The following is a 12,995-nucleotide window of genomic DNA, read 5'->3' as shown; positions in this document are numbered from 1 at the left end:
CCCAGGTTCTTCAAAAGGTAATGCAGAGCAAACTGGGCCAAAACAAAACCAGATGTACAGGAAAAGTTGAGAAGCAACTTTTGTGGCCTAGTGGATAGAGTACGGGCCTGGAAGTTGGAAGGGTCTGGGTTCTAGTTGTGGCTCTGCCACTAGTCTGCTGGTTGACTTTGGGCAAATCACTTCACATCTCGGTGCCTCAGTTACCTCACCTGTAAAATGGGGATTAAGACTGTGAGCCCCATGTGGGATAGGGATTGTGTCCAAATTGATTAGCTTGTATCTACTACAGAGCTGAGTACAGTGCCTGACATTTAACAGGTGCTTAACAAATAGCATTAAAAAAGTTGCAAATTCAAAGTGAGGGGCTTATTCATAGTCAAAAGCTAAAAGCAGAATTGTAACAGTTTGCAACTGATCTAGGTCCAGGGACAGGGTCAAGGTGAGACCAGCCTTCCTCTTCTCCCTCTTGAGGAGGTGTTTTGAGGCCTTTGCAAAGCATCTTTGAGCTCCTGGATCAAAGAGGTAAGAGGTCCATGCTTTCCAAAACAGGTTCCAGACCAAATGAAAACACATCAAAAATCAGAATAAAAAGAACCAGTGTAGAGAGAGTGCCTACTGTATTGTCGGCATTTCCCTGAAACACAGCTGCTCCTCCAGGTTTTTTTACAATAGTGGCTTGTGCTTCCAAGCAAGGATTAGCTGGTATGAAAATCTCATCCCCAAGCAGATGCGAGGCTGATTCCATCCAAGATTCACTTCCCCATTCAGGAAGCCATTTCACAGACCTGGGAGTCAGAGGACCTGGGTTCTAATCCCAGCTCCGCCACCAGCCTGCTGTGTGACCTTGGACAAGTCACTTCACTTCACTGAGCCTCAGTTCCCTCATTTGTAAAATGGGGATTAAGAGTGTGAGCCCCACGTGGGACAGGGATTGTGTCCAAACCAATTTGCTTGTATCTACCCCAACACTTAGTATGGTGTATGGAACGTGGTAAGCACTTAACAAATACCTCAATTATTATTATTATCCACTTGCCCAAAGTATAATGGAAAAGTTCATCAGAGAACTTCGAGTTGTATAACAGCAGGGAGAGAACATTGTTCCCATTCTGTCCCATGTGATTCATGTGGGACACAGCCTGTTTGGACACAGGATCTGGACCCTTCCTTCAGGAGAGGAAAAAAGGCAAAGAACAGATCGGGTCTGCAGGACGGGTGAGCTTCTCGGCCCCGGAACTGGGGGAGCATAAGGAAAGGGGCCCTAACTCACCATCCTCAGGCTCCAGCTTGGCACAGGTCTCAGCAGTCATCAGGCTGGCCATGAAGCGGTGGTTGCTGGATGGGGACAGGGCCCTTGGGCCCGGAAGCGCGGAGACGATGGAGGAAATGGGGCCCTGGAGGCCCTGCAGGGAGGGGCAGGAAGATGGAGGGGCCTCGTGGGTGGTGGCAAGGTGCTCGGGCTTGAGGTGAGAATTGAAGTCGATGCCATCGAGGCGCACCTGGGCCAAACTCCGGGGCTGCCGCTCATTCTGGACGGCTGTTGGAAAGGGAGCAACATGAGACTCCTATCAGGCGGGGAGCCTCATGATGGGGGTAGGGACTGAGTCCGACCTGCCTATCTGGTATCTGCCCCAGGTCTTAGTATCTGCCCCAGCACTTAGTATAGTGTTTGGCACTCATCAAATACTGTAATTACGATGATGCTTCAGGGAAGAAGTATGGCCTACTGGAAAGAGCCGGGGCTTGGGAGTCAGAAAGACCTGGGTTTGCTCCTCTAATGCTAACCTTCTCACTGTACCTACATCTCATCTATCTCACCAACGACCCCTGGCCTGGAACACCCTCCCTCATTATCTCCAACAGACAATTACTCTCCCTGTCTTCAAAACCTTATTGAAGGCGTATCTCCTCCACGGGACATTCCCTGACTAAGCCCTCTTTTCCTCTTCCACTCCCTTCTGCGTCACCCTGACATGCTCCCTTTATTCATCCCCCTTCCCAGCCTCAAAGCACTTATGTACATAGCTGTAATTTATTTATTAATATTAACATCTGTCTTCCCCTCTAGTTGGTAAGCTCGCTGTGGGCAGGAAATGTGTCTGTTTATTATTATATTGTACTGTGCCGAGCGCTTAGTACAGTACTCTGCACAGAGTAAGCGCTCAATAAATATGATTGGCTGACTGACTGACTGACTGGGTTCTAATCCCAACTCTGACTCTTATCTTCTGTGTGACCTTGGGTAAGTCACTTCACTTCCTCTGAACCTCAGTTACTTCATCTGTGAAATGAGGGATTCACCCCGCCTCCCTCTAACTCAGAATGAGAGCCCTGTGTGAGGTAGAGACTGTGTCCAACCTGATTGTCTGTATTTACCCCAGTACTTAGTACAGTGCTTGAAATATAGTAAGTGTTTAACAAATACAATAATTATGATGATGATGACCATCACCATTATTATGGTGATTTCTCCCAGAGCAGCCCAGATCTCTTTATCTTCAACTAGACCACAAGGTCCCCCTAGTTATTCTTCCTAAAGATGTTCTTATAACCAATTACTATTATTATTATTAATAATGATATCTGTTAAGTGCTTACTGTGTGTCAGGCGCTGTACTTAGTGCTGGGATGGATACAAGCAAATCGAGTTGGACACCGTCCCTGTCCCAGGTGGGGCTCCCAGTCTCAAACCCCATTTTACAGATGAGGTAACTGAGGCACAGAGAAGTGACTTGCCCAAGGTCACAAAACTGACAAGTGACAGAGGCAGGATTAGAACCCATGACCTTTTGACTCCCGGGCCCGTGCTCTATCCATTATACCATGCTGCTTCCCTATATAATTTGAGTTGGGCAAACCCCTCACTGCAGGCCCTAAGTACAAACTGGGCCTTATACAAGTCCACGTCTTGCTCCGGTTTCATGTATTCTCTAATCCGGCGCTCTGCCATCCTCCTCCCATCTAAGCAGAACTCCCAAACTTACCATCTTTGTTCATTCCGGCCTGCAAGCACTTCCTCAGCCTGCAGGCCTGACACTGATTTCTGTGTGCTTTGTCCACCGGACACATTCCAGTGCCTGCTTGGCACCTGTGGAAAATGCACAACCCGGTTACCCTCGGATGGTCCTGTCCACAGAGCATTGAACAGTCTGCTGCATTCTTTCCTGCAAGTCTGGATTGAGATTGATCTGTAGGGGAGGAGGAAGCAACATGGCCTTGGGGAAGGAGCATGGGCTTGAGAGGCAAGTGGCCAGACCTGCTGGAAGACCTTGGACAAGTCACTTCTCTGAGCCTCAATTTCACCATTTAAAAATGCATTTCCTTCTTTTCCCACTCCCTTCTGTGTCACCCCTTGCACTTGGATTTATTCACCTTTATTCAGCCCTCCCTCAGCCCCAAGCACTTATGTACATATCCGTAATTGATTTATTTATATTAATGTCTAGCTCCCTGTCTAGACCATAAGCTTGCTGTGGGCAGGGAATGAATCTACCGACTCTGTTATATTGTACTCTCCCAAGCACTTAGCACAGTGCTCTGCACACAATAAACCCTAAATATATACAAATGATTAATCGATTGATCTACTGTCCCTGTCTCAGTCTGAGACCCCCACATACTTATGATCTTGTATCCATTCCAAAAACTTGGCACAGTGCTAGGTACATGGCAGGCACTTAGTAAATATCATTTTTACAAAAAGCATTGAGGAGAGGCTGGACATGTGGGTAGAGCAGTAGGGTAGGTTTTCCTTGGCACCTAGTACAGTGCTCTGCACACGGTAGGCACTCAATAAATACGATTAATTAACTGATTTCCTTAAGGTGGTTGCAGCATGCACATCCCAAGCCCTGTCTCGTTTTGAGGAAACGAGAGGACAAAAGCTACGGGTTTCTCTCCTCTCACCGGTAAATGAGTTTCCTCCTCACGCTCCTCTTGAAAAAGCCACTGCAGCCATTGCAAGCATAGATCCCATAGTGCTTCCCACTGCTGGTGTCTCCACACACCTTACACATGAGCACGGGGCTCAGGGCTTTGCCCGGCCCAGGGCTGTGACCTAGAAGGAGAAGAAGAAGATGGGGGTAATAAATAAGGAAAAAGTCTCAGCTGACTTTCCAATGTGCTGACCCCCTTGCCCACATCCTGCTTCTGGCCTGGAATGCCCTCCCTTTTCATATCCGACAGACGATCTCTCTCCCCACCTTAAAAGTCTTATTAAAAGCATATCTCCGCCAAGAGGCTTTCCCTGGCTAAGCCTTCATTTCCCCTCTCCCACTCCCTTCTGCATTGCCCTTGCACTTGGTTTTGTAACCTTTATTCACCCTCCCTCAGCCCCACAGCACCTAGATACCTATCTGTAATTTATATTCTTGTCTGTCTCCCCTTTCATTCATTCATTCAATCGTATTTATTGAGCGCTTACTGTGTGCAGAGCATGTACTAAGTGCTTGGAAAGTACAAGTCATAGGTACCCCTTCTAAATGGCAATTCACTGTGGGCAGGGAACATATCTACTTTGTTGCGCTGTACTCTCCCAAGCACTTGGCACAGTTCGCTGCCTACAGTAAGCACATAATAAATAGGACTAATTGATTGATTGACTCTCTGGAGGGGAATTCACAAAGTAGTCCTAGGCTGGCCCTCATGGAAACAAAATCTTAACCTTAAGGCAGAGGTTCTACATCTTGTCACCCTCCCTACGAATGCTTGATTCCTCCGATAACTTCATCTCTGCAAGAAAATAAGGGGGGCAAATTGTTCATATTGAGAGGGAAAGAGCAAAAGTAACATCTTTCCTTCACTTTACCCACAAAGACAGAATTAACGGGGAGGGTGGAGGTTAGAAGCTAGAGCCATCACACCACCTCTAAAGGGACCTAATATATATTTAGGAGCAGCATGGCCTAGTGGAAAGAGCATGGGCTTTGGAGTCAGAGGTCATGGATTCGAATCTCGGCTCCACCACATGTCTGCTGTGTGACCTTGGGCAAGTTACTTAACTTCTCGGAGCCTCAGTTACCTCATCTGTAAAATGGGGATGAAGACTGTGAGCCCCACGTGGGACAACCTGATCACCTTGTATCCCCCCAGTGCTTAGAACAGTGCTTTGCACATAGTGAGTGCTTAACAAATGCCATTATTATTATTATTATTATCTCTCTTGGCCGATTTATTCAGAACTAAAAAGATAGATGGGGGGTGGCCCTTTCAGAATCCTAGTTTTCTACGCAATATTCAATAACCCTACCTTAGCACCATCCTTTAGGGAACATAGGAGAATAACAAAACAAAATTGGTTATCTCCTTTAAAAGGTAAAATAAAAAACTGGAAATATAGCCAATCCAAAGTGGCTCCATACAGGTATACAATTCCATCAAAGCTGAGAGGAAACACCCTCATACTTTGCCATCATTAAGTTGGATGCTTTGAAACACATTTACAACCCACCTCAGTCTGAACAAAAGCCCTTAAACTGATGAAATTCCTGGGCATTTAAAGATGGTATCTGAGTATGGAGGACATGCAAAGTGGCATATTGTTCTAATAAGACCAGGCCACCTAAATCCAAATGCTGATTTTTAACATTTATTAAATTGGAATTAATTTGATTGATTGATTCTACAAGTCCCAAATACAAGGCCTCTCCTTTTCTTAAGGGCCAGCGTTGGCTGTTGATGAAAGTAGGGCTAGACACAGTTTTGCTTAGTGGATAGAGCACCGACATGAGGGTCAAAAGGACCTGGATTCTAATCCTGGCTCCACCACAGGTCTACTGTGTGACCTTGGGCAAGCGACTTCACTTCTCTGGGCTTCAGTTCCCTCATCTGTAAAATGGGGATTAAGAGTGTGACCCTATGTGGGACAGGGATCGGGTCCCACCTGATTAACTTGAATCTACTCCAGCGCTTAGAACAGTGCTTGTCACATAGGTACATGAAGAGATCTATCATAATCAAGCAGCACTGGTCACTAAGGGAGGGGGAGTATGCAGATTTCTTTCCTTTTTCTACTGCCCCAGAAAATCAGAATAACCAAGGAAAATATAACGTTTTCCTTCCTCAACTTCCCTGCATGGAAAAAATGTGATAGAGCAGGTAGAAACCAATGTGAAGGTGATAGTCCTGGGTGCCAAAGTTGTACTTTTTTGAGTCAACGATCGTGCAGGTGAAAAAAAGGAGGGAAGCTTACTGCAACCCGCTGCCCTCTGGCCTCCCTCAGCCTATGCCCTGACCCGGGAAGTCTTCCCAGTTTTTGACTCAAAGAAATGCAGCCCCCAGTCTCCCAGACAAGAATCTGACGGTTGTCACTGAACAGCCTTTTAAATGTCATTTTGAAATTGAGCACATTTTGATTCTCCCTAGGAAGCATACTGTCTTTCTTTCTGCTCCCCAATAGCTCCAGATGTTGTCCCCATTTTCTACCTGTTGGAGCTAATTGGGAGGGGTCAAGACAAGGTCACAGTGCTTTCCCAGCTTTAAGGCTGGCCTTTTGCCAGCAGGGAATTCTAGTATTCTTTTTGACTTCTAGAGTTTACATGAGCAATTGCTCTGGGTGTTTGATTTCTGACTGTCAAGTTGAAACACATGTAAGTCATTTCTTAAGTCCAGCTATATCAAAGCCTACTAAATTTCTAGATTTTCAGAATTTACCCCTTCCTGCAAAGTGATAACTGGGCTATCTTATTTCTCTGGTGTTTTTATTTGCTCACTATTAGTTCTCCCGGCAAGTTGCTGCTTGAAGGAACCAAACCCTGTAAAAATTGGACTTACACATATCTGTAATTTATTTCAGAGATTGAACAATTTAGCTTGTTTTCTTCAGTTATCATCACCTATATCTATTCCATATTACTTCTTTTCAAAACACGCTTTTGTATCCATGTTTCAGCAATAATGTTTAATCAAACATGGTTTCTCCATTCCTAGTGACCAGCCATAGTAGCAGAGAAAACAACCAGGAGACAGACAAACTCTGTGACATGCACCTATCTTAAATTCCAATCTTGGCAGAACTAAACTGTATTCATTCATTCAATCGTATTTATAGAATGGTTACTGTGTGCAGAGCACTGTACTAAGCACTTGGAAAGTACAATACTATTGGTATAGATAAGGTAATTTTCAGTAGAATCACAACCAAGGTCTATATTTTCCCCTCTCTGTACATGTCCTCGAGTCCTGAGCTGAAATTACCATTTTTCATCTGGAGTCTATTGCTCTCTTCATCCTCCAAAGCTTTTTTTTTTCCATAAATCACCCATTCAGCAGTATTTACTGAGCACCTGCTTTGTGCACAACCCTGTACTAAGCACTTAGGAAAGTACCAAAGCAATTTAAAGACTTAGTCCCTGTCTTCAAGTAGCTTACAGTCTAATTGGAGGGACAGGTCATTACAAATTATTTTCAGTAGTGGTAGTGGGAAGAAAAATATAGATGTAACTGGTAATAATGGGAACGGAAAAAGATTAATATATAAAAAATAAGTGAGTGGGTAAGTGGAAATGGAAATCAATATAAATGCTAAGGATGGTTGTGTATATTTAAGTTGGTGAACACTTCAAAAGGAAATGATATTCTTGGGATGGAAAAAAACCTAATGGGAACTGAAAGAGTGTATTTTCCTTCACTGGAAATTCTCCCCTCCATCCCAATCTGTTCCGCTCCGCCATCCCATCTCAATCATAGTGTGTCACCCGGCAGCATTGCCTGAGAGGGTGTGGGGGGCTCCACCGCAATCTTTGCCCAACAGGCTAGAAATGATGACAATGGTATTTGTTAAGCGCTTACTATGTGCCCAGCAGGGTTCTAAGCACTGGGGTAGATACAAAGTAAAGTGAAGCTATAGAACTTACCTGCCTGGCTCTCATCCAGACCAGTGCTCGGATCAGTCTCGGAGGGAGAGGCGGATATACTGGAGTTCATTTTGAAAAACGGAGGATCCTGTGAAAAAAGCTCACTTGGCAGCAGCTGGGGAGAACACAGAAGAAAGATGGACTGGCTTTTCTCCACACGATGTTTCCTTTTGACTCAAGATATCTCGTCCAGCTTCTGGGAGCCTTTAACTTTTACTCTGCTTTTTCTTCCTGCACAGGGGGCACTGAAATTGCACCCCCTAAGTGAGGTTTTAAGCCATCGGAACCAGACTAGGCAAGTAGGTGGAAGTTGAGCCAAAAGGAGACCTTGTTTGCAATGACTACCCCTGCAAGCCAGCTCTTGTCATTGATGCTGAAGAAGCTGAGACAGACAGAGGAAGGAGAGTAGCAGCTCTTCACTCAAATCCCTACTGCTGCAAAGACAGGTGGGGTTTAGGGAGAGTCTGGCTGATCCATCAGCCCAGGAGTTGAGCCCCTCTCCTTCCCCCAGTGGCAGAGAACCAAGGCCACTCGTTGCTGATTGCAACCCCCTTCTCTCTCCTGGGGACTCTAGGAGGAGAGAGAAAGAGAGAGAGAGAGAGAGAGAGAGAGAGAGAGAGAGAGAGAGAGAGAGAGAGAGTCTTGCTCTCTTCAAGGTTCCTAAAGCTCAGACTGGAAGATTACCTCTTAACACTGTGTAAGCAGATGCTTATTTGTCATCTTAATCTTTACTGTCTCTTCAAAGGTGGATCAATCAGCCACACTATGAAGAATTAAAAAGGCGCTGAGACCCATCAATGAGTGTTGCATGGAGCCTGCTCATTGTAACTGGAAACCAGTAGACACCTAAACCCTCTCACACACCACAGAAAAGGAACGAAACACTCCCCCTCCCACACCAACACACACTCACACACACACACACACACACGCACACACCCTGCTCTCTCATCTCAATGCTCCTTTATATTGCTCTGATAGGATGATTATATCTTATTTGTTCAGTCATCACTTTGGATGGCTCAGGTGAGTTTTGGCCCCATTTCCCATTGTGAATTTGATCTCTTTGACTCCCTGGGAGGATCACAATGCCCACTGAGCAAACAGGGGTGGCCCTGTTCACTCAGTGGACTGCCTACATAACTGCCACTCAATTCCCTTTGCCTTCTGGAGGTATTCTTGAAAGTGGGGGCGGAGATCATCCATTATACAAGGGCAGCTAATAATAAATGCATTTTTAATGCCATGTGATTTTTCTCACCAGGGTAAAGTCCCTGGATTCTCTGTCCTGGCTGTGAGTGTGCTTCCTGCATTATTGAGCAGGGAAAGAGAAACCCTGCTGAGATGATGATTACAGGTCTTTAGGAAAAGGGGCTTCTGTCTTCCTCAGTGATCTTTTGACAGAGGAGAGGGGTTACAAACACCCTAGAATTCCAGGTTAGCAGCATGAAGGGCTGGGGAGGAAGATTCTTGGTTTGGTGAAAGAATCTAATGGAGGTGTCAACGTCTGCATGTTGCATGTTTCACCTTCACCAATTAAGCCCTCTCCTCCCACCGGCCCCCACCTTCTGTGTCAGCACTTGGATGTGTGATATTTAGGCATTTATATTCGCCCTACCCTCAGTCCCACAGCACTTATATATGCATCATTAAATCATATATTGTACATTTTTTGTTTATATTAATATCTGTCTCCTCTCTCAGGGTTTCCAGCACTTTACCAGTCTCGACTACGAGAGGGAGAGTCAAGCAGAGACATCCATTCCTAGCTTGGGCAGTGGCTAGCAAGTGGAAGGTGGTCTGCTACAAGTCAAAACTCACCCGTGCTGGGCAGCAGCAGCAGTTGAGAGAGTCGAGGGCGGAGAGTCAGGTTTACTGCATGGAAGGAGGCTGTGGTAAACCGCTTCTATATTTTTACCAAGAAAATTCTACTGATACACTACCAGAACGATTGCAGATGGAGGCGGGGCATTCTGGGAGAGATGTGTCCATGGTGACACTAAGGGTTGGAGACAACTGGACAGCATAAAACAAGAAAATGTCTGTCTCCCCTTCTGGACTGGAAGATCATTGTGGGCAGAGAACTTCTCTGTCAACACAGTTGCATTGTACTCTCCCAAGTGCTTAGTACAGTGATCTGCACAGAGTAAGCACTCAATAAATACCATTTATTGATTGATTAAGCAGACTCTTGCATCTCTTACCCTTTCTAAGTCTTGCTTTGTGTCCATCCTCAACACTTGTAAATAGTTACCTATGGATAGATATCTAGTCACTTGAACTTTTAATTCTATTTTTTCTCATCCCACTACCTGTGAATATTTCTATGTCTAGCACCCCATTAGAATGTAAACTCCTCCAGGGCTTAGAACAAGTCTTGTGCTTCTGTTAATAATTGTGGTATCTGTTTAGAGCTCACTCTATGCCAACCACTGTACTAAGCCCTGGTGTGGATAAAAGATAATCAGGTTGGACACAATCCCTGTCCCACTTGCGGTTCACAGCCTAAGGGACTGTTGTACTTCCCAAACATTTAGTACAGTGCATTAGGTGCCTATTTTTAAAGATACATAAAGATACATGCATATCTTTAAATCATATATTTTAAATGATTTGTCAGTCAATTGTATTTATTGAGTGCTTACTGTGTGCACAGCACTGTACGAAGCACTTGGGAGAGTACACTATAACAATAATAGATACATTCCCTGTCCACAATGAGCCTACAGCCTAGAGGGATTTAGTTATATTAATATCTGTCTTCTCCTCTAGACTCTAAACATGTGTGGGCAGGGATCACTTCTACGAACTCTGTTGTATCCTCCCAAGTGATGACTACAGTGCTCTGCACATAGTAAGCGCTCTGTAAATATCATTGATTACATTCAGTAGGCCCTCACTAAAACCCACTGCTTATATGACTATGACCATGTATGTAGCTGGTCCCAACGGGACTATATCACCCAGCTTCCAGGCTGGTCAGCCAGAGTCCTGTTCAACTCCAAGCCTCAGCATTCCATTTATAAATTATGGGAAGATGGCACATCAGCCGATCAATTGTATTTACTGAGCGTCTACTATTTGCAGAGCATGGTACTAAGCGCTCGGGAGAGTACAATACAACAGAGTTGGCAGACATGTTCCCTGTCCACAACGAGCTTACAATCTAGAGGGGGAGACAGGCATGTATTTAAATAAATAACTTATAATATGCAATTTTAAAATATGCATGTACCTGTACGTACCTTTAAAGATTGGCCCCTTTAAGATGAAATCTCATCTAAGGAACAAAAATATAATTTCTGATTAACCTTTTAAACTTGTGGTTCTTTTTCTAGGTCTTCTGTCTAGAAGACATGTCTAGTTCTTCTGTCTAGAAGCAATTCTGTTTAGGTCTAGATCTTCTGTCTAGAAGACAATTCTGTCTAGCTTTAGGTTTTTTGTTCAATGGTTAATTGTGTGTTTTGATACTAGCATAATGTTAGGGCTCAGTTAGTTGATAAATGTTCAACAATATTATTCCTTATGAAAACAATGCAAGAGTCTGCCTGTTCAGTCACACACACCCTCATAGGTGAACTTCAACGTCAGTGGTGACTTCTTGGAATACAATATTCTATAGCGGGCATAATAGATATTCTATTTAATATTCAATTACCTCTATAGAATACTATATATTACAATAATTCAATGATTTAGTAAAGTCACATCTCCTCCAAGAGGCCTTCCCTAATTAAGTGCTCTTTTCCCCAGCTCCCCAGGTAGGAGACACAAGAACAAAACACACTGACTAGGCTAGTTAGCCTGAGAGGAACAGAGGGGGCTAACTGTGGTGCTAGTGGGAGAAGAGAGTAAAGTTTTCTTATCAAGAATTTTCAGCTTGATGTGTAGAAGAATGGATAACCTTTGGAAATTTTTGAGAAGAAGGGTGAGGCAAGGATAATGCCAAGTTTGCAGGCTTCAAAGATGGAGAAGATGATGAAGTTGTCAAATGTGGTGGGAAAGTCATTGGTAGGAGAGAATCAGGGAGGGAAGATGAGGCATTCACCTTTAAATCTACAGGGATTAAAGTACCAGTGTGACTTCCACACAGAGATGCCCTGAGGGCCAGAGGAAAGGTGATACTGCAGAAGCAAAAGTCGCTAAAGCAAAGTAGATTTGGGAACCATTAGGTAGTGGTGGCAGTTGAAGGGGACAGAGTGGGTGAGTTCCTCAAAAGAACATGTAAAAAGAGAACAGAGACGTCCACAGTTGAGGGTGGAGAGGTGGGGGAAGGGTCAGCAAGAGAGACTAGGGAGTGGCCAGAGACAAAAGGAGAACCAGGAAAGGACTGTGTCCTTTAGATAGCATCTCCAGGAGAAGGGGGTGATGATCAAGAATGCCAAAAGAGCAATCAATCAATAGCAAAAACATTGAGGAGGGTTAGAATGGAGGAGAGACCACTTCAATGATCTTATTGATATGGAGCTTATTGATAACCATGGAGAGGGTGGTCACAGTGGCATGGAGGGGGCAAAAACCAGATCATAGAGGATCGAGAAGGAAGTTGGAGGAGAGGAAGTAGACACAACAAGGGGTATTTCTTGCTTTTAAGTTGCTACTGAAACCAGGAAGTTTTCCTGTGAAAAGCATTTCCCATTCTCCAACGCAGAAGCAATTACTGACCCATTCCCCCAACTCAACTCACTCTAAAATCAATCAGGAGCCATTCCTCAGTGCCTACGGTGTGCAGAGCACTGTACTTGCGAAAGAACTATAGTCCACAGTCCCTGCCTTCAAGGAATTTACAATCTAATGGGGGAGACAAACGTAAATGACTTACCTATAGTGGAACAGGAGGAACAAGGATAAAATAGATAATAATAAAATATATAATTGTGTAAATATGTCAGGATTGAACAGAATGAATAATTGCATGTACAACTGACTTTATATATATTCAAATATTTGAATAAATTCATATATAATATATAATGAATATATGAATAAATTCAGTTGTACATGCAATTTATTCTATTCCCTCCTGACATATTTACACTATATATATATTTGAATAAATGCTAAAAGATGGGTATCATGATCCATCATAAGTGCTAAGAGAGGCTGTTGGGTTGTTACCTCTAAACGTGATGGGATTCCATC

At 44.2% G+C, this 12,995-nt stretch overlaps 1 protein-coding gene across 1 annotated transcript in view; it reads right to left on the bottom strand.

Annotated features, from left to right (window-relative positions):
• The window catches only part of NR2E3 (nuclear receptor subfamily 2 group E member 3), a 79,082-nt gene that overhangs the window by 21,242 nt on the left and 44,845 nt on the right, over positions 1-12,995 (bottom strand). The window contains exons 4-7 of the mRNA XM_038747327.1: positions 7,854-7,968; positions 3,907-4,057; positions 2,985-3,088; positions 1,271-1,537 (exon numbers count right to left, since the gene is read on the bottom strand). Coding sequence (XP_038603255.1) covers positions 1,271-1,537; positions 2,985-3,088; positions 3,907-4,057; positions 7,854-7,968 — 637 coding nt within the window. The remainder of the gene's footprint in view (positions 1-1,270; positions 1,538-2,984; positions 3,089-3,906; positions 4,058-7,853; positions 7,969-12,995) is intronic.

The sequence above is a fragment of the Tachyglossus aculeatus genome, chromosome 5 (genome assembly GCF_015852505.1).
Source record: "Tachyglossus aculeatus isolate mTacAcu1 chromosome 5, mTacAcu1.pri, whole genome shotgun sequence".
Lineage (NCBI taxonomy): Eukaryota > Metazoa > Chordata > Mammalia > Monotremata > Tachyglossidae > Tachyglossus > Tachyglossus aculeatus.
Note: the sequence above shows the minus strand (reverse complement) of the source record. Positions and strands in the feature narration are given on the sequence as shown.